Source organism: Leopardus geoffroyi, chromosome B4 (assembly GCF_018350155.1).
Source record: "Leopardus geoffroyi isolate Oge1 chromosome B4, O.geoffroyi_Oge1_pat1.0, whole genome shotgun sequence".
Taxonomy (NCBI): Eukaryota; Metazoa; Chordata; class Mammalia; order Carnivora; family Felidae; genus Leopardus; species Leopardus geoffroyi.
Genome location: NC_059341.1, coordinates 113,448,917 through 113,467,732, shown reverse-complemented (window position 1 = coordinate 113,467,732; position 18,816 = coordinate 113,448,917). Strand labels below are relative to the sequence as shown.

Here is an 18,816-nt window from a genome sequence, read left to right as displayed (position 1 = left end):
TCCCAGTGGTAAGGCTCATTTCCCTGATCCAGATCCCCTCTTTCTCAGAATGAAGTTTCCTAAGAAACAAGATTATTCAGCAGAAACTTATTTGGCTGAATACATTCAAAATTAAGTAAATCAAGCAGTCTTGTGGCAGGACTAATTAGATTGAAATCCTGGTCTTACTATTTGTGTGACCTCAGACAATTCATTTTAGTCCTCCCATCTCCCATTCTCAGTTTACAAATCTATTAGATGTGCACAATTACTGCACCTTCTACAAAGAGCTGTTCTGATAATTACATGTGAATCAATGGGAAGAACATAACAGTTTCTCACATATAGTGAATGTTCAGTCCATGCCAGTTATTTTTATCTAGCAGATTATGAGATCCAGTAAAACTTCTCTTCTCCATACCAGAGATGATCTCTTTAGTGACTGCTGCTTATGGCCAACAAATTTAAGATTTCTCTCCTCCAAACAATGCTGGACACAACAACAAATCATTCTTTCCTGAACTTGATTTTTTTTTAGGCTGTCACTCTCTTCATTTTACTTTTTCTTTAGCTATACTATTATCACTAAAAAGTCAAGAGTCAGGAAGCTGTTCTCAAAGCCTTGGTAAAACAGTCTTTTCTTGTGCGTTTTTAAGGTCAGTTTTACATCATGAGAACAATCTAAAGTGACTTCTTGGAATGGAGACCTCACTGCGACCCTCTCCCTGACCCTGTCAGTATTTACACTAAAATATGCATTATTTTTTGTATTGCAATAGGAACAATTATATCTTCATTCTTAAGTGAATATCAATGAGTCACCAGGGATCTCAGTGTGCCCATGCTTTTGCTTTCTTTGTCTTTCAGGATTTACTGTAGTGTCAATAAAGCTGTTAAAAAATAAAATAAAATAATATTGGGGGGGGAAGCTAAGGGATGGAGGGAATACCAAGCAGAACAACTAGCACATGCAAACGTCTCCTAGAAAAAGGAGCATAAGAAATTAAAGATGGGCAATGCCGAAAAAGATCAGAGTTTGTATGAAATGGAAGAAGGCAACACTAGAAGGGCAAAGCCATGCAGGACCTTGTAAGGCAGAGAGTTTTGAATTTATTTTATTAATAATAACAAACATAAGGGGCGCCTGGGTGGCTCAGTCGGTTAAGCAGCTGACTTCAGCTCAGGTCATGATCTCACAGTCCGTGAGTTCGAGCCCCGTGTCGGGCTCTGTGCTGACAGCTCAGAGCCTGGAGCTGGCTTCGGATTCTGTGTCTCCCTCTCTCTCTGTCCCTCCCCTGCTCATGCTCTGTCTCTCTCTGTCTCAAAAATAAATAAAAACATTTTAAAAATTAAAAAAATAATAACAAACATAAAATAAAAACAGCAAAAATAAAAATAGCAAATACTATTAATAATAAATTTCCATGGCACTTACTCTGTGTATTAACATTTTCATCCTAACAGAGCTGTACTATATACTATATATACCAGGATTTTACAGGTAGAGAAACTGAGGTTTAGGAGGCAAAGTCCCTCACCCAAGATCTCACAGATAGGCCAGAGTCAAGTTCATCCAGTCAAACCAATATGTTACCTTGCTTCTGCAAGGCCACTGTTCTTGTGGCTATTAAGAACAATAAAATGCCATTTAAAGATTTTAAGCAGAGGTTGGCAGTGATCAGTTCTGTCTTTTAAAGAGCTTATTCTCATTAGAGAGTGAACATATAATGGAGGAGATGCCAACTTCCTGTAAGTAGACTATTGCTGTATTCCTGGCAAGACAGGTAGCAACTTAGATTCTGGCCATAATGGTAGACATAGAAAAAAAAAAATAATGGTATTGATAGATGTTTAGAAAATAATACTGACAGGGAAAATGGACATAATGATCATTACTTAAATGTAATGTTTGGCATAGACGTTCATTCTGGTTGATTAGGTAACCGTAAAGACTGGCAAAACTTCCATCATTTACAAATTCACTCTTTCATTCAGTGATCTTTCCATCCATTCATGAAGGTAGGAGTCGATTGAGTATCCTGAATTCTTTCATAGCATTCTTTCCATCACACATTAGTGACATTTTCATTAAGTTCTTCTTTGGAAACTTAAGTTCAGTTTAAGTGCTGAGATCAAGAGATATCAAAATATTAAAACACACACACACATATTATGTTTTTTTACTTGAAACACATGCTTAGCAGCAGCAAATGACTCTCCATCATCCTAAACAAGTATAAGCAGCATGTTCAGCAAGAGTCTGCAGTGACGGGGTTCCTGGCAAAGGAGGCAATTAGGAAGAGAAGTATGGCTATTGTTTCCGAACACACTTCTTTTTTCATATTTTTACCATGAACCTAAGACAAATACATTAAGTAGACTCAATGGTAACAATGTTCCTCCAGGTCATTTAGATGTGCTTTTGGATGAGACAAGTGGATTTGATTAAATTTGTTTAAAACCAAATGTTACCACTTAAAATGGTGCTGAGTGCTTTTAGAAGATTTTACTGTGGGCACCTCTTCTGATTATTGGAGAATGAAAGTCTGAAATCTTTTGCAGTATTATTGATAATGAGATAAATATTGCTGGTAAAAGTCTCAGTACACATAACCTGGTACAAGAAATGTAACTGAATCATTCTTCACTGTGAGTCCTTATGTCTCCGGGGGCAGGGAGCTCATCTAAGACCCTTGCGAGTTATTTCAGACCCCTTTTCCCAGGGATTGTATTGGGCTTACATGGAGTCAAGGCTGTGAAAGGTGCAGAGGCCAAGGTAGGCCTGATGACTCTTTTTGGCACTGTTATCGCTCTAACCTGACATCTGCTGACACTTCACTCTACCCAGGTCACTGCCTGTGGGCTATGCATTTGTCATCTCTGGTACAGATGTACTCTTTTATGTAGATAGTTTATGTCCACCATGACTATCTACAGTTCTAAAGCCAGGTAAAGAAGAGGATAGCTTAGGGGCGCCCGGGTGGCTCAGTTAGTTGAGCATCTGACTGTTGATTTCAGCTCAGTTCATAGTTCCAGGGTCGTGGGATCAAGCCTTGTGTCTGGCTCTGTGAGGAGCATGGAGCCTGCTTAAGATTCCCTCTCTCTCTTCTCTCTGTCTCTGTCTCTGTCTCTCTCTCTCTCCCTCTGCCCTTCTCTCTAGTTTGTGTGAGCTCTCTCTCTTTCAAAAAGAAAAAAAGAAAAAGAAAGAAAAAGAAAAAGCTTACTGCACCCCAGTCAACTCAGAGACGTGCCTTGCTGGTGTTATGTCAAGAAGATATAGGGGCACCTGAGTGGCTCAGTCGGTTAAGTGTCCACCTCTTGGTTTCAGCGAAAAGCATGCTCTCACAGGTCGTGGGTTCAAGTCCCACATCAGGCTCTCTGTGCTGACAGTGTGGAGCCTGGTTGGGAATTCTCTCTCTCTCCCTCTCTCTCTCTCAAAATAAATAAATAAACCTAAAAAAAAAAAAAAGATATGCAAGCACAGTGGTCGCTAAGTTCAAGGCCATGTGCAGGAGTGACCCTTTGTATTTATTGTGTTTGTAAAATCCAGGTAAACATAATAAACAGATCAAAAGAATTCAGTAAAAAAACCCCAGAAAAATAAACAAACAAAAACAACAGGTCAGAGTAAAACAAGGAGGTAAAAGGAAAAACAACGGAGGAACATTCGGGAAGAATGAAGATTTATATCACAGGCTCAGTTATATTTGCATTTGAGTGTTGCCAGTTGTAGCCTAAGAAAAAGGGGCAGGGATGTTTTCTGGCTATTTGTGTTGATTCCCAAATTTAGGTTTCTGCAGGATAAGCATAAAAGTCAGCCACATGGAGAGCCAGGTGGCTGTGCTTCCCTGGCCACATTTCTTTGCACGCATTGCCTCACAACTTCATATCGCAGTATGAAAATTGTTAAAAGAAAGGGGGAAAAAAGACAGAAGCTTAAATCATTTCTATTCAATAGTGAGAATAAATGTGTCTGCAATGCGAAAAGCTTACCAGGAACAGCACTTTGAGTTTATAGTTCTGTAATTTTGCTGAACTGAAAAGGCATTCCTTTCCCTTGGTCTTCAAAATTGTTCAACGTTCACATTTTATTAGCAAGTAAGCATGAACAAAACGGGTTTTGATAAGCACAAAAGCTGTTTTTTGCCTCATTATACTGGATGGCAAGTGAGATCTTACGGCTTCGCATCAAATCAGTGGAAAAACAATTATCTGTAGAAAGTATGTGCAAACATTTTTCCTACAAAGCTAAAGATTCAAGGCGACGTGTCTGGAATGTGTTTCTCCCTTTAGGCTGCCTCCATTCCATGAAACATCTGTCTCAATTTCCGCTCTTCCTGGAGCCTCCTTTTGGTCTCTGCAGATCTATTCCTTCTAAATCTGCTTCATTCTGATCCTGCAGATGGAAACCGTATGTCTCCCTGCTTAAGGAAGTGTGCCCAATCTTCTCAAGTGGAGATTTCTGGCCAAGAGTTACAATATCTTCATGTATGGCTTCCTAATGCACCAAATACAGTATGAGACGCTTTTGGTTTGATTTCATGCTTTAAAATGCATTAAAGTGGGCATTAACACATTCATGATTCTTATCAGTAAAATCTCTAAAGTTAAATATAAAGCTGTGAATTAGATATAGTTTGGACAAGCAAGCTTATATTTAATAAGTACTTGTTGATCATCTATTACGCTACAGCCTTGAGTTACAAAGATAAAATATGTAACTCAGAGTGTACCATGTAGTGGGCTTGGATAGGCAGGAAACTGGCGGAGTCACTACAATACAGGGAGGAAGGGCTGAAACGGACAGACTCTCCAGAAACAGAAAAAGACACAATTCAGAAGTGTGAACTGACAAAAAAGTTTAGTGTTCCTTTAAAAGAGTAATTTTAATTTTCATCTGTGAAGCCATGCATTCAAATTTATTAAAAATAACATTAAATAATAAATGTATCTAATTTTAAGTATATTACGATTACCTGAAACAGCTATCTAAAATACCAAAATATCTGGCCTAATTACATTCTTATTTCATACATGAAAGTAATATTATGCATACCATTTGACATTAAATACATTAAAAGGTAATTTGTGGGGTTTTTTTTTTTTTTGCTTATTTAATAAATGTGAATAAAGAAGAAAGGTGGGAAGAATCAAGCAGCCATATAAGGGTAGTAAAAAGGAGAATCTGAGATTTCTGGATGCCATCAGGAAAGTAGACTCCCAAAGTGTGTCCTTCATGTTGCCAATGAACTATCTTGAGCAGATTTCCTGCCTAAGGTTATAAGATTGTCAGGAAGGTAGATATTTATTAAGTAATGCAAAGGAATAGACGTTGAGACACGGGGAGGGATTTGAGAGTAAGCAGTTATTCTAAATGCAAATAGTGTTCTTTTTTTAATTTTTTTTTAAAGATTTGTTTTTGTTTTTTTTTTTAATTTTTTTTTCAACGTTTATTTATTTTTGGGACAGAGAGAGACAGAGCATGAACGGGGGAGGGGCAGAGAGAGAGGGAGACACAGAATCGGAAACAGGCTCCAGGCTCTGAACCATCAGCCCAGAGCCCGACGCGGGGCTTGAACTCACGGACCGCGAGATCGTGACCTGGCTGAAATCAGACGCTTAGCCGACTGCGCCACCCAGGCGCCCCTGCAAATAGTGTTCTTAAAAGCAGTAGTAACTCATTACCTAAAATATGCAAGAAAAGAACACCATGTATAATCTAAAATATAATCTCTGAAAAAATATTTGAGTATTTTTTTTTCAATTTTAACAGATGCCTTCTATTGTCAAAACTCTCACAAAGGCCAATTTTAACAAACCCAAATATTGTTCGTAATACTTGTTACTCAAATTAAAATTGAAAGTATATGAGAAATTGCACATGATGAAATCATATCGTTTTCATATATCCATACATATTTTTTCATTTTAGTAGAAAGGATACTTCTCAGTAAAACTATTGGAAGTGTAAATTGTAAAGAAACAGAATATTTGAATCTAGGAAACTAAGGATGAAAAGGACCGGAGCATACACATTAATTTCTTAATAGTGATTATCTTCAAGCAGAGTGGAATCAGGGTTTCGGGGTGAAGGGGACTTTGGGATTTTATTCAGCACACTCCTGGATTAATTTAAATCTTCCACAACAATAATGCATTCTTGCAATGCTATGTATTTATAAAACAATAAATGAGGTTTTAAAAAAATAATCATATAAGAATGTTTTAAAGAGCAAGATAATCACCCCCCCCCCAGAAAAAACATGGGCATTGGAAATTATTACTAAGATTTGAGAAACAAAATTAATTAAACCCAACAATAACAATAACTAGAACCACATGTGCCCTCCCTGGCAAACTGTCCTGTAGTGTTGAACTTCAGAACACCAGTGCCCTCTTGTGGCAAAAAAAATGGATACATTTAAAATTTGTGTCCCTACCACACAGGGGGGTTGAGGCTTCCTGGTGAAATTTTGTTTCTTTTCCAGATTGAAATAGCCACAGTGATGCCTTCTGGGAACAGAGAGCTTCTCACCCCACCCCCACAGCCAGAGGAGGCTGAAGAAGAGGAGGAGGAGTCCACCCCTAGACTTATCGATGGCTCTTCCCCACAGGAGCCTGAGTTCACTGGGGTTCTGGGCCCACACACCAATGAAGGTCAGGTCCATCAAAGCTGATGTGAATGAAGTCCACTTGGTCATACCGCAACACCGTCAAGCTCCAAGGCCATAGGCAGTCCACATGACTCACAGAGAAAGTTTTGCTACAGGCTAGGTTTGAAGCAGGAGATATGTATTTTGCATTCAAATATAAAGGAGTTTTAATAATTCATAAAAAGCAGTTTTGATAATTAATTTAATAATTAAATAAGCTTTGGCGTGATAGAAATGATCAAATAACCAAATCTGGGGACGAAAACATTGGCCTAGCATCGTTACTCAAAATCTTTGTGGTGGAATGCATTTCTAGAACAAAGAGTATACTGTTAGCAAGATGAGAATCGATGTCTGACAGATGAGGCCACAGCAGTTCAGGGTGATAAGGTAATGACAGCTGATTGGGTTGGTGGCAATAATACTAATATTTTACATTGACTGGGCACATACTACCTGTGGGCCATAAGGCTCAGCGCTTCATATTCTCTCACTTGACTACCACCACCTGCGTGTAAAGGTGTGAGGATTAATCTTTTCATTGTTAATAGCTCAAAAATGGTAGGAACTTGTCGGAGATCACGCAGCTGTTAGTGTCACACACTGAGTTTAAAGCAAGCCTGTTCCGATTCTTGTCTGTGTACTTATTGGAACAGTCTTCTTCTCTCACTCAGTCCTAGGGAGCAGCAGAGAGGAAGGCATTCCATAGCCCTGAACTCCATCTTGTACAGCCTGAGGGTGACCTAAGCCACGGCCGTTAGGAGTTCCTGAGGCTAGATGTGATTCTATGATCTATGTTTCTTGTTAGAATTCGCCCGTGTCACCTCTGGAGGCACTCAAGTGGACTCACACCAGAATAGTTTCACACACAGAGAATGGCATAGTGAGGGGGTGTACAAAAATGAGCAGAGTTCCCATTGCAAAGGTTTATTTAGTACAGAGAGTGTCTCTGGACTGAAACTTCTGGAGCTACGAAACTTATCTTAAAACGGACTGCTGTTTTCGTGGATATTTTTGTCTAGTACAGGGAGACAGCCGTGTAAACAAATGGAGAGGCAATAATGTGTAATAGGTAATATGACAAAAGGCTGTACAGAACATACGGAGAGAGAAAGCAGGGGAGCGCATTCAAATCCCAGCTTTGGGACTTGCTGGGAACACAATCTTGAGCAAGACATTCACTATATTTTGCCTTAGTTTCCTCATCCAAAATGTGGGATAACAAATAATACAACTTTCTTCATAGAGTTGTTGTAAGAATTGAATGAATGAATTTAGTGCCTGACCCACATAACATAACCATTGATAAAAGAGCTTATTTTTTAAAATTCTCAGGGGCGCCTGGGTGGCTCAGTCGGTTGGGCGGCCGACTTCGGCTCAGGTCATGATCTCGCGGTCCGTGAGTTCGAGCCCCGCGTCGGGCTCTGTGCTGACAGCTCAGAGCCTGGAGCCTGTTTCAGATTCTGTGTCTCCCTCTCGCTGACCCTCCCCTGTTCATGCTCTGTCTCTCTCTGTCTCAAAAATAAATAAAAAAAAAAAAAAGTTAAAAAAAATTTTAAAATTCTCAACAAATATTTCAGTGTACAATACAGGTTTGCTAACTATGGGCACTATGTTGTACAGCAGACCTCAACAGCTGACTTATTTTGCATAAGCGAAAATTTACATGTGTTGAGCAGCAACTCCCCAGCCCCTGGTAGGCACCAACCTACTCTCTGCCTCTACCGGGTTTTAACTGTTCACCAGTAAGTGGTGTAAAAGATTGTCTTTTGTAAAATGCTGCCTATACGCCAACCACTAAAACATTTTATGTATATCAACCCTTTGAAGAGTCAGAATGATACTCTGTACTAAGTATTATTATTTCCGCTTTACAAATAGGACAACTAAAACTCCAACATAGGATAAAGTTGTGCAAGATCATGGCCGTGGTACTTAGCTGTGCTGAAATGCAAGTAGCAACCCCTATATCCTAAGCCAATACTTCAAGTGAATACATTATATTCTTACCACATAGCTAACATTCTAAGGAGTGGTAGAGCACTCTACAAATAAAAACATGCAGATAACGCACACGATAGAGGGAAACGTAAGTATCCAGCAGAAAGTTTTCAGCAGGGAAATTAAACATATATAGAACATTACTCACTTTTAAGTTATTTCAGATCCGTCAGACGTTGACTGATCTGGCACTGATACCTATACTCAGGTCTTTCAGCCAAGCCAGGAACAACAGAAAAACATAACGCCCAATCTTTTAAAGCTTTGGATTTTGAAAATTGTGTTTAGTTTTTGAAACTATGGCTCAATAATGTCAGGTTTGAACCCATAAAAAAAATCTATGGCTTTAGAAAAAAAAAAGTTATCTGCAAAGTAGTCTGAGGGTGAGTAATGAAGTTAAAATTTTACACTTGACCTTAGCCAAAAGGCTGAGAACCGATGAAGTTAAAATTTTAATTCACATTTTAATTTCCACAGAAAAATCAGCACCAGAAATTCTAAGCTTTAAAATTAAATTTAAATCTTATACATGCATCATAGCTCAATAGCTTGGAAGGAACTATTTAGAGCATTAATAATCAAAATATCATTTTTTTTACTATGAATACAAATTTCCAAAAATAATTTTCTGAAGCCATATAAAATAAGCTTGGGTTATGAGTGGAAAAGTTAGAATTAAAATGTAACTGGCGTGAATATATATAAATTACCTTAAGCAATTACTGCTAAATTAGCAAGGCAATGAAAATATAGAAGAATCAAATACTTATTTTAAAAAGATATATATGTGGTAAATATTAATTTATAATGAATTGAAAATCAGCAAGTGTTCAATATTTTATAGTTCCCCTTAAATTTTCTTTCCTAGATTTCCATTCCTAAAATACTTTCATTCCCAGAGCTGTTATTGTAAAAAATTTCCCTACTTAATGATAGCAATAAGACCTTAGTAGGTGCACTAATAATTCTTGATCACAAACCACAAGTAGATCCCTCCGCGAAGGCAACCAAATGTCCGGGTCTGCCTGGGAGTGAGGCGTCCCATAGTGGGGGGTTTCAAGGCTAACACCAGGAAAGTCCCAGCTAAACTGGGATGAACTGATCACTGAGCGATTGCAAGGAAGCTCTTCCATCACTTTCGTCTAGTTTCTCTCATGGCTATTTCACATTCTCCATTCATCTCACATCTTAACCACCCTTCTCCTCCTCCTCCCTTTTTTCTTCAAGCTCATCAGAGAGCCAAGCCTCTTGCTCAACAGAGAAAATGCAGTCTTCTGGTCAGCAGCTCTTGGTCTTTCTGTTTTGAGATGTAATCTTTACCTACATGGACATGCACGCACGTTCTCTCCCTGTCCTCCGTTCACAACAGATGGACTCTCTGTCCTCTCAAATACAGGATGTGATCTTGCCCACTGTGGCTTTGAGTCCGTGTCTTACTGCCCTCTCAGGATACTTGATCTTCAAATTCTACTTTGGATCTGTTTCTACAAATTTCTCCTGCTTCAGTCAACTTACACACTGCATATATATTTGCTTATACTTATCACCATCTCTCTTTCTTCCTTCACAGTTAAACATCTCACTAGCATTGTCTATATCTGCTGTAACTACTTCCTCACCCTCAACTCCCTCCTCAATTGGCTGTTAATCTGGCTTCTAGCCCCATCACTCTGTAGCTCTTACTGAAGTTGTATATAACCACCGCAGTAACTAACCCAAACGACATTTTCAGTCCTTAAATTACCTGACATCTCAGCAGCTTTCGAATGTTTTCTATTCCCTTTTCCTTTAAACTCTCTCTCTCCATTTGGCCTCCATAATATCTCCCCATCTTATCTTGCTCCTTTCCTTCTGGTCATTGCATTTCTATCTTCCTTTGAAGCTCACTGTCCTCTACATGACCACTAAACAGAGAGTGAAGGAGGGGTGTGTGTATGTGTGTGTGTGTGTGTGTGTGTGTGTGTGTGTGCACATGTGATAGAGAAATATAGATCAATATGTTGACACATAACGCAGCTTCACAAATGCCTTTTGGATATGCTGCCTTTTCAACATGTCACCATGACCCCAACCAAGCAACTATCATCTTTTATCTAGACAGCAAGTCATCTCCACTCTGTCCACTTGCCCTCCCTCAGTCTTCTACGACACCTTCAAGCAGAGTGTTTTCTTAATCTGTGCAAATCTGATCATGTAATAACTTGCCCATCCTTAGGATAAGGAACAAAACCTGTAATAGCACAGCCTATAAGGCCTCTGCATGGTCTGCCCCATACATTTCAATGTTGTCTGTGCTATAGACACATGGACAATCTTGTAGTCCCTCCAAAGTAAAGGGCCTTTGCAAATGCTGCTTCCTCTGCCTGGGTACTCTTTCCTCCCACTTGCGTGGTCAACTCCTTCTGTTCTTGCAGATCTCAGCTCAGTTATCACCTCCTCAGAGAACCATGACTGTCAGACTGAGCCAGATTCCCCTATTTTATGCTCATATATTTCATGACATTTTTCACAGTTACCATTTTATTTATTTTTGTGATTAACATTTATCTTACATAGAAGATCATAAAATAGAACTGTGTCTCCTCGTGCTCCTCACTATTTCACCAGCTAGCATAGTGTCATTTACATAGAAAGAATTCAATAAATATATCGAATGAATTAATATTAATGATCATTACTCTGTCATTTTTCTTGAAGCAGATTTTGTTTCAGTGAGGTGTTTAATTATTAAACCAAAGACTTAATAAAAATATTATGTGTGATGTTTTAACTTTATGAAAACCACAGTCTTACTATTTACATTTGAAAAGAGAATTTCTAATAAGCATAAAAGCAACAACCACACTTTATCCACTCAGTAATTTGAAATAAAATTTACAACATTACAAAAAATATACTAATTATCATGGCAGCTTTCCTTGGTACGTTTGACTTTAACTTCTATTTATAGAAAACTATATGATAAAATATGAAATATCCCAGGGTAGTCTATATGAGACCCTAATATTATTTAACAAACATCTAATCACATTATTTCTTGGAAATTGCTTTTGTTACTTACACATAATTATTTGCCTCTACCTTGTAGACTTTCCAACCTGCCTTCTGTGTACATGTATAAGTACCACCGTATACTGTGATGACCATGAACTTGATGCTATTCCACCGCTGCCCAAGAACACCGCTTATTTCTATTCCCGCTTCAACAGAATTAAAAAGATCAACAAAAACGATTTTGCAAGCCTAAGTATGGATGACAGCATTAATACCATTTCTTCTTTACAGACTTTTCCAAAATTTTTGCACTATAAAATGTTGGTACTAAAAATGAACCTTGGATATGAAAATTGGCCCATAAACAACTCTTTTCTTATTTAAATATTTGAAGGTATTTTTAATTATATTAAAAATGATGAAGAATTAAAGGTCTTATGAAACTACATAGTTGATATTTTCAAATGAGCTATTTTCAAGAAATAGAATCATAAGTGTGTATATTTTATGGGCTAAAATTCATTAGCATGTTATGACATTGAGTAAAATGTCATGGTCATATATTTACTAGGATTTGGGTTGTTTGAATAGACTCCCATTAAAGCACAGTTGCTTTATGATTGATGCATGAAAGCCTACATTCTGACTTAATAATTTTGGCAACTTAGAAAAGTTTTTACAAAACTTTGTAAAGTGTTTTATAAAGTGTCTTTATAAAGTGGTTTGATCATTTGAGAATTTCTTTTTAATGCCTATGTATTTTAATGCTAATGTATCTATGACTATTAGAAAATACAGCAATCTGGCATCAGTGAGGAAAACCTTTTAAATAGTAAAATCTAGACAAAGCTTATGAAGAATATAGGGAAAGCACAAGTTATCTTAAATATAATATGTCAATACTTTTGTTAAAGTTATGCTTTCTTTTTTTTAAATTTTTTAATGTTTATTTAGTTTTGAAAGAGAGAGAGAGAAAGAGAGAGAGAGAGGACAGAGTGCAAGTCAGGGAGGGGCAGAAAGAGAGAGTGAGACACAGAATCCAAAGCAGGATCCAGGCTCTGAGCTGTCAGTACAGAGCCTGACGCGGGACTGGAACTCACAAACCACAAGATCATGACCTGAGCCAAAGCCGCAGCTTAACCGACTGAGCCACCCAGGCACCCCTAAAGTTATGCTTACTTATAAGTGTATAAAAAAATATGTATAGCACTGGGTGGAAGCAATTAAATTTGTATGTAGTTAGAAATAATTATTTTATTAATTGTCCATTGATAATTAAATTCATTGTTAATTTATATTCATATTTTTATGCGAGCACAACATATTCAACACTATTTAACTACTTCTTTCATTTTTCCTTCTAGATGACTTAAAAAGAATTGATCTGACATCAAATCTAATATCTGAGATTGATGAGGATGCATTCAGAAAGCTACCTCAACTCCGAGAGCTTGTCCTGCGTGACAACAAAATAAGGCAGCTCCCAGAATTGCCAAACACTTTGACATTTATTGATATTAGCAACAATAGGCTGGGGAGGAAAGGAATAAAGCAAGAAGCGTTTAAAGTGAGTTTTAAGTTTGGATATGGAAGACTTTAATCTTTCCACCTCATTTGCTGTCATTGACTAGCTTTTTTATTTCCATAAGGAAAGTCTCAATTTTATGAGACTTTTAACTACTAAAAACAAAACAAAAACAAACAAAACCTCCAAGTACTACTTATCAAGTTTTGGGGAAATATTGTGTTCTGGTAAGTTCTGAGGCTAGTCAAACAACAAGAACAGAAAGCAGAGTGAGAATAAGGAGTTGGTTCTCCCTGGAACACCAGTCTACAAGGCACACCGAGAAATGGTGTAAGCCAGACAATTTGTATTTCCCAGGAACTCCGCTCAAGGCGAATATTTTACATGGCTTAAAGGATAACTACTTGTGCAGGGTGAGGGAGTTGCGTTGAATAGAGAAGTCTTCTAAATCACCTTGTAAAAAGGATGGATTCAGTTAATCTTAGAAATTTTATTTTCTAAATGAAAGAAGCAAGTCTGAGGCTAGAATAACAGCATAGAGTATGAGAACACTCACCAACCAGCTTTCTTACCCTCTCTTTGTTCAAGCCGCTCTTCTAAATCTATGCCAAACAAACAAATTTAAAATACTATTTGAAGAGACACCATGTTATTCCCAGGGAGAGTAGAGAGAGCTGTGTGGACCCATTAGCACTAAGCAATGGCGAAAGTTCCATTTCTCCACTAGCTCTCGCATAACATTACCCTGGTAGGCATTGGAGTTAAGACACCTTATTGTATGCAGTCTGCCAAGGGTCAAAGTTCAGTCTCCCCATTCAGCTTTTGTTGGCATGGGTGATGGTGAGTCACGGTTTATTCTGTAGTATTTGGCTAGAGTAGACCTCTTATTGTTTAAATGTTTTTTGTTTTTTGTTTTTTATCTTGTTACGCTGCCCTTTTCCTGTTATTTGAACTAGAAAGAATAGGATATTGTTGGAGAGAAACTCTTTTCTCTATCCATAAAAAATAAAAGACCTTCTTCCTACACCTTACCCAAATCTTCAAAACCCTATTGCAGAAGATCTTCCCTGGGAAGACACTGCCTTGCTTAAACTGAAGAAGTTAGAGTGCACAAAGCAAGGTTCTTCCTACAGATCCAGAAACACTTTACGCTTTCATCAAGAAAGATTTGCTTACAGTTAATTCTTACAAAACTCATTTGAATTGTCTAGCAACTAGAGAACTAATTTGCTTCACCCTTGCAAAACAAGACCTGGATGAGCATGTGTTATTTTACAAGTAGTTGAAAGAACAGGGAATGGAAAATACAACTGTGGCACCGCTAATTTCCACTAAGTCCCTACATTTGGAATGTTTACAGGATATGTATGATCTCCATCATCTCTACCTCACCGATAACAATTTGGACCACATCCCTCTGCCACTCCCAGAAAACCTACGGGCCCTTCACCTCCAGGTAAGCTTCTACTAGTAAGGTAGCTCCATGGAAAACAAAAGCAAAGAGGAGGAAGCTGGGATGCAAAAACTGTTTATAATGTCCTGTTGACACACAGTCACCATTTTTCTTCTTCTTCTCCCTTTATTCACTCTCTCACTCTCTGAGTGCAAGATCTTTGTATATTCATGCTTCTGTCTATACTGATTTATTTCTGATAACCATAGTCTCTAAAGATTTTCAGTCTTTATTAAATCCTAATACACCTTTCTGGCACATGAAATTACTTTTGAAAAAAAAAATCAAAACCTTTATCTCCTGAAGAAATGTGTGAGAATTAGAAATGGAAGAGAAAAAGGCAGAAAGAATTTTTTAATTTAATTCCTGGATTTCAGGAGGAAAAAAAATGTCAATTTTAGCTTTTGATTTTAGGTTTTATGTATTGAATTAAATTCAATCCTAGGACATTCCTATCTGCTGAGGGACGACAGACTTTCATCTTTCTGGATTAAGAGATTATTACTGTTGTCTGTGATAATACTGACCCTACAAAGTAAATGGGTCTCTGATGTTGCATTCAAACACAGTGGATTTGTATATACAATATGACATTAAAAAATAAAAAGTAATTGGCTTCACATACCCTACTCTAAGGTTTAAAAGGGCATCATGAAGTGCACCCTTTAAAACATTTCTCTTCTCATGACCACTTTATCAACATGCAGTATATTGCTGTTTTTAAGTTTTTTTTTTTTTTTTTTGAGAGACAGAGGATGCAAGTGGGGAAAAGGCAGAGAGAGAGGGAGAGAGAGAATCCAAAGCAGGTTTCACACTACCAGGGTAGAGCCCAATGCAAGACTCAAACCCACGAGCCACTAGATCTTGACCTGAGTTGAAGTCAGACGCTTGAAGAGAGTCACCTACGCACGCCTAGCTATTTTAATTTACATTGTTTTCCATTTGTATTTATTTTTAATGCTTATATAAAAATCTCCAATTTTGATTCATTTCAAATGTTTGCCAAATATATATATATATATATATATATATATATATATATATATATAGTAATTAAGAATGAAGGCTTTGGCAAAAGCAGATTCCCCAGGATGAAATTCTACTCCCAACACTATCTAAAGATTGGATAAAATAGCTGAACCTCCCTGCACCACAGTTATAGGAACATGGTAAGTTCTTACATGTGAGGCACAATTATTATTAACAGCAGGTACCTATTACCTATCAAAGAAAATAGTATAGCACATAGGCACTAAATCTGTTATTCCTGATGGACACTTTGTAATGAGAAGAGGGTCAATTCAACAGAATGATAAAATGATTATCAACATATATGCACCTAACAATGTATAATTATATATTCCTATATATTATTATTAATCATTATTACGTTATTATAATAATGATTATAAACAGTATGCCTCAAATTGTGTGAAGCATGAATAGAAGTGAAGGTAGAAATAGACAATTCAACAAGAAGTTGGATCTTCAATACTTCGCTTTTAATAATGGGTAGAATGCTAGTCATAAGATCAACTAGGAAACAGTTCAAGAAGATCTTAGCAGCATCTGGTTGATCTATAAATCAACCAGACTTAACAGTCACCTACAGAACATTCTACCCAACAACAGCAAAATATACATGGTTCTCAAGTGTTCAACGAACATTTCCCAGGATAGATCATATGGTAGGCCACAAAACTGGCCACAACAAATTGAAAAGAACTGAAATTATGCAAAGTACATCTGAGTATAATGGAATTAAAATAGAAATCAATAACAAAGGAAATCGGGAAAATTTACAAATATGTGGACATTTAACAACATTTTCCTTAATTAACAATGAGTTAAAAAAGAAATCCAATAAATGATTTAAGCAAGGTAGTAGGTAACAAAATCAATATACAAATATTAATTGTATATGTATACACTATAAATGAACAATTTGAAAATGAAATTAAGAAAACAATTCCATTTTATATTAATCACAAAATAATAAAGCACCTAAGAATAATTTTCACAAAAAAAGTACAAGATATATAGATGGAATACATATTGTTGAAAGACTTCTGCACAGCAAAGGAAATAATCAACAGAGAGAGGAGATAATCTATAGAATGAAAGAAGATATCTACAAACTATACATCTGATAAGGGGTTAGTATCCAAAATATATGCACAACTCAAATAACTCAATAAAATATCGACTATATTGGCCAAGTACCTAAATGGGCATTTCTTAAAAGGAAACATACAAATAGCCAACAGGTATATGCAAAGATGCTCAACATCACTAATCATAAGGGAAATGCATATGAAAGCCACAGTGAGATGTCACCTCGTTGAATGGCTATTATCAAAAAGACCAAAGATAACAAGTGTTGACAAGGATGTGGAAAAAAGGGAACCCTTGTCTGCTATTGGTGCAAATGTAAGGGGTACAGGCATTCTAGAAAATGGTATGGAGGTTCTTCAAAAAGTTAAACAGAACTACCATATGATCCAGCAATCAATCCCATTTCCAGACATATATTCAAGGGAGAAACTAAATCAGTATCTCGAAGAGGTATCTGCACTTTCAAGGTCACTGCAGCATTATTAACAACTGTCAAGATATGGAAGCAACCTAGGTGTCTCTCAATGGACGAATGGATGAAGAAATTTTGGTATATGTATACAATGGGTAATTATTAATTCTTTAAAAAAGAAAAAAAATTCACCAGGCACCTGGGTGGCTCAGTCAGTGAAGCCTCCAACTTGATTTTGGCTCAGGTCATGATCTCACGGTTCATGAGTTTGAGCCCTGCATCGGACTCTGTGCTGACAGTGCTCAGCCTGCTTGGGATTCTCTCTCTTTCTCTCTCTCTCTCTCTCTGTCCCTCCAGCTCGCTCTCTCCTTCTCTCAAAATAAATAAATAAATACACTTAAAAAAAAAAGAAAAAATTCAAAAAAGAAAAAAAAATCTGCCATTTACAACAACATGGGTGAGAACATTATGCTGAGGGAAATAAGTCAGACACAGAAAGACACATATTATAAGACGTCACATGTAGAATCTAAAAAAGTCTAACTCAAAGAAGAGAGTAAAATGGTGGTTGCCAGGGCTTGGGGGCTGGGGATATGGGAACATGTTAGTCAAAGAATAAAATGTTTTAGTTATTCAGAATGTATTAAGTTCTGGAGATATAATGTAATACAGCATGGTGACTATAGTTAAGAATACTATACTGTGTACTTGAAATTTGTTGACAGTAGTGGATCTTAAGTGTTCTTACCAGAAACACACATAAAAGTAACCATATGAGGTGATGGAAACGTTAATTAGCTTGATTGTGGTAATCATTTCACCATGTATACATGTATCAAAACATTATGCTGTATACCTTCAATGTATGTAATTTTATCTGAGGAAAAATAGATCTAAATGAAGGAAAGATAGCCCATATTCATTGTTTGGAAGACTTAATATTAAGATGGAAATAATCCCCAAATTATACAGAAAGTCAAAGTAATCCACTAAACCATTTGAACTTAAATGAGTTCAGCAACATGGCAGGTGATAAAATCAATATAAAATATCAATTGCTCAATACACTAGCAATGAACTCAACCACAATGAGGTACCACTTCACATCCACTTGGTCAGCTAAAATAAAAAAGACAGATAATTACAAGTGTTGGTTAGGATGCAGAGAAAATTGGAACACTCATACATTGTTGGTGGGAATCTAAAATGGTGCAGCTACTTTGGAAAACAGTCCAATACCTCCTTGAAATGTTAAACATAGAGTTACTGTATGACCCACAATTCAACTCCCAGGCATATATCCAGGAGAACTGAAAACATCTGTCAACACAAAACTTGTATGCAAATGTTCATAGAAGCATTATTCATAAAAGCCAAAGGTATGAACAATCCAAATTTCTGTAGCTGATGAATTGGTAAAAATGTGGTTATGTCCACACAATGGAATATTATCGGGCAATAAAAAAACAAGTGCCGATACACGGTACAAAATACATAAACCTTAAAAATACAATTGGAAATGAGAGAACCCAGTCACAGAAGATGATATGTGATTTCATTTACATAAAATATCAAAGTAGGAACATCCATAAAAACAAAAAGTAGATTAGAAGTCATCAGGGGCTAGAGATAGAGAAAAATGGTGGGGGGTGGGGGGGGGAAGTAATTGCTCACATCTATGGGA

General features: G+C 37.0%; 1 protein-coding gene and 1 long non-coding RNA gene across 2 annotated transcripts in view; one reads left to right on the top strand and one right to left on the bottom strand.

Annotated features, from left to right (window-relative positions):
• The window catches only part of LOC123590552, a 28,634-nt gene that overhangs the window by 696 nt on the left and 9,122 nt on the right, over window positions 1–18,816 (bottom strand). The gene's annotated exons all lie outside the window — the stretch shown is intronic.
• The window catches only part of EPYC (epiphycan), a 37,005-nt gene that overhangs the window by 16,743 nt on the left and 1,446 nt on the right, over window positions 1–18,816 (top strand). The window contains exons 3-6 of the mRNA XM_045463799.1: window positions 6,468–6,636; window positions 11,722–11,880; window positions 12,992–13,194; window positions 14,513–14,608. Of these exons, the coding sequence (XP_045319755.1) occupies window positions 6,468–6,636; window positions 11,722–11,880; window positions 12,992–13,194; window positions 14,513–14,608 (627 nt within the window). The remainder of the gene's footprint in view (window positions 1–6,467; window positions 6,637–11,721; window positions 11,881–12,991; window positions 13,195–14,512; window positions 14,609–18,816) is intronic.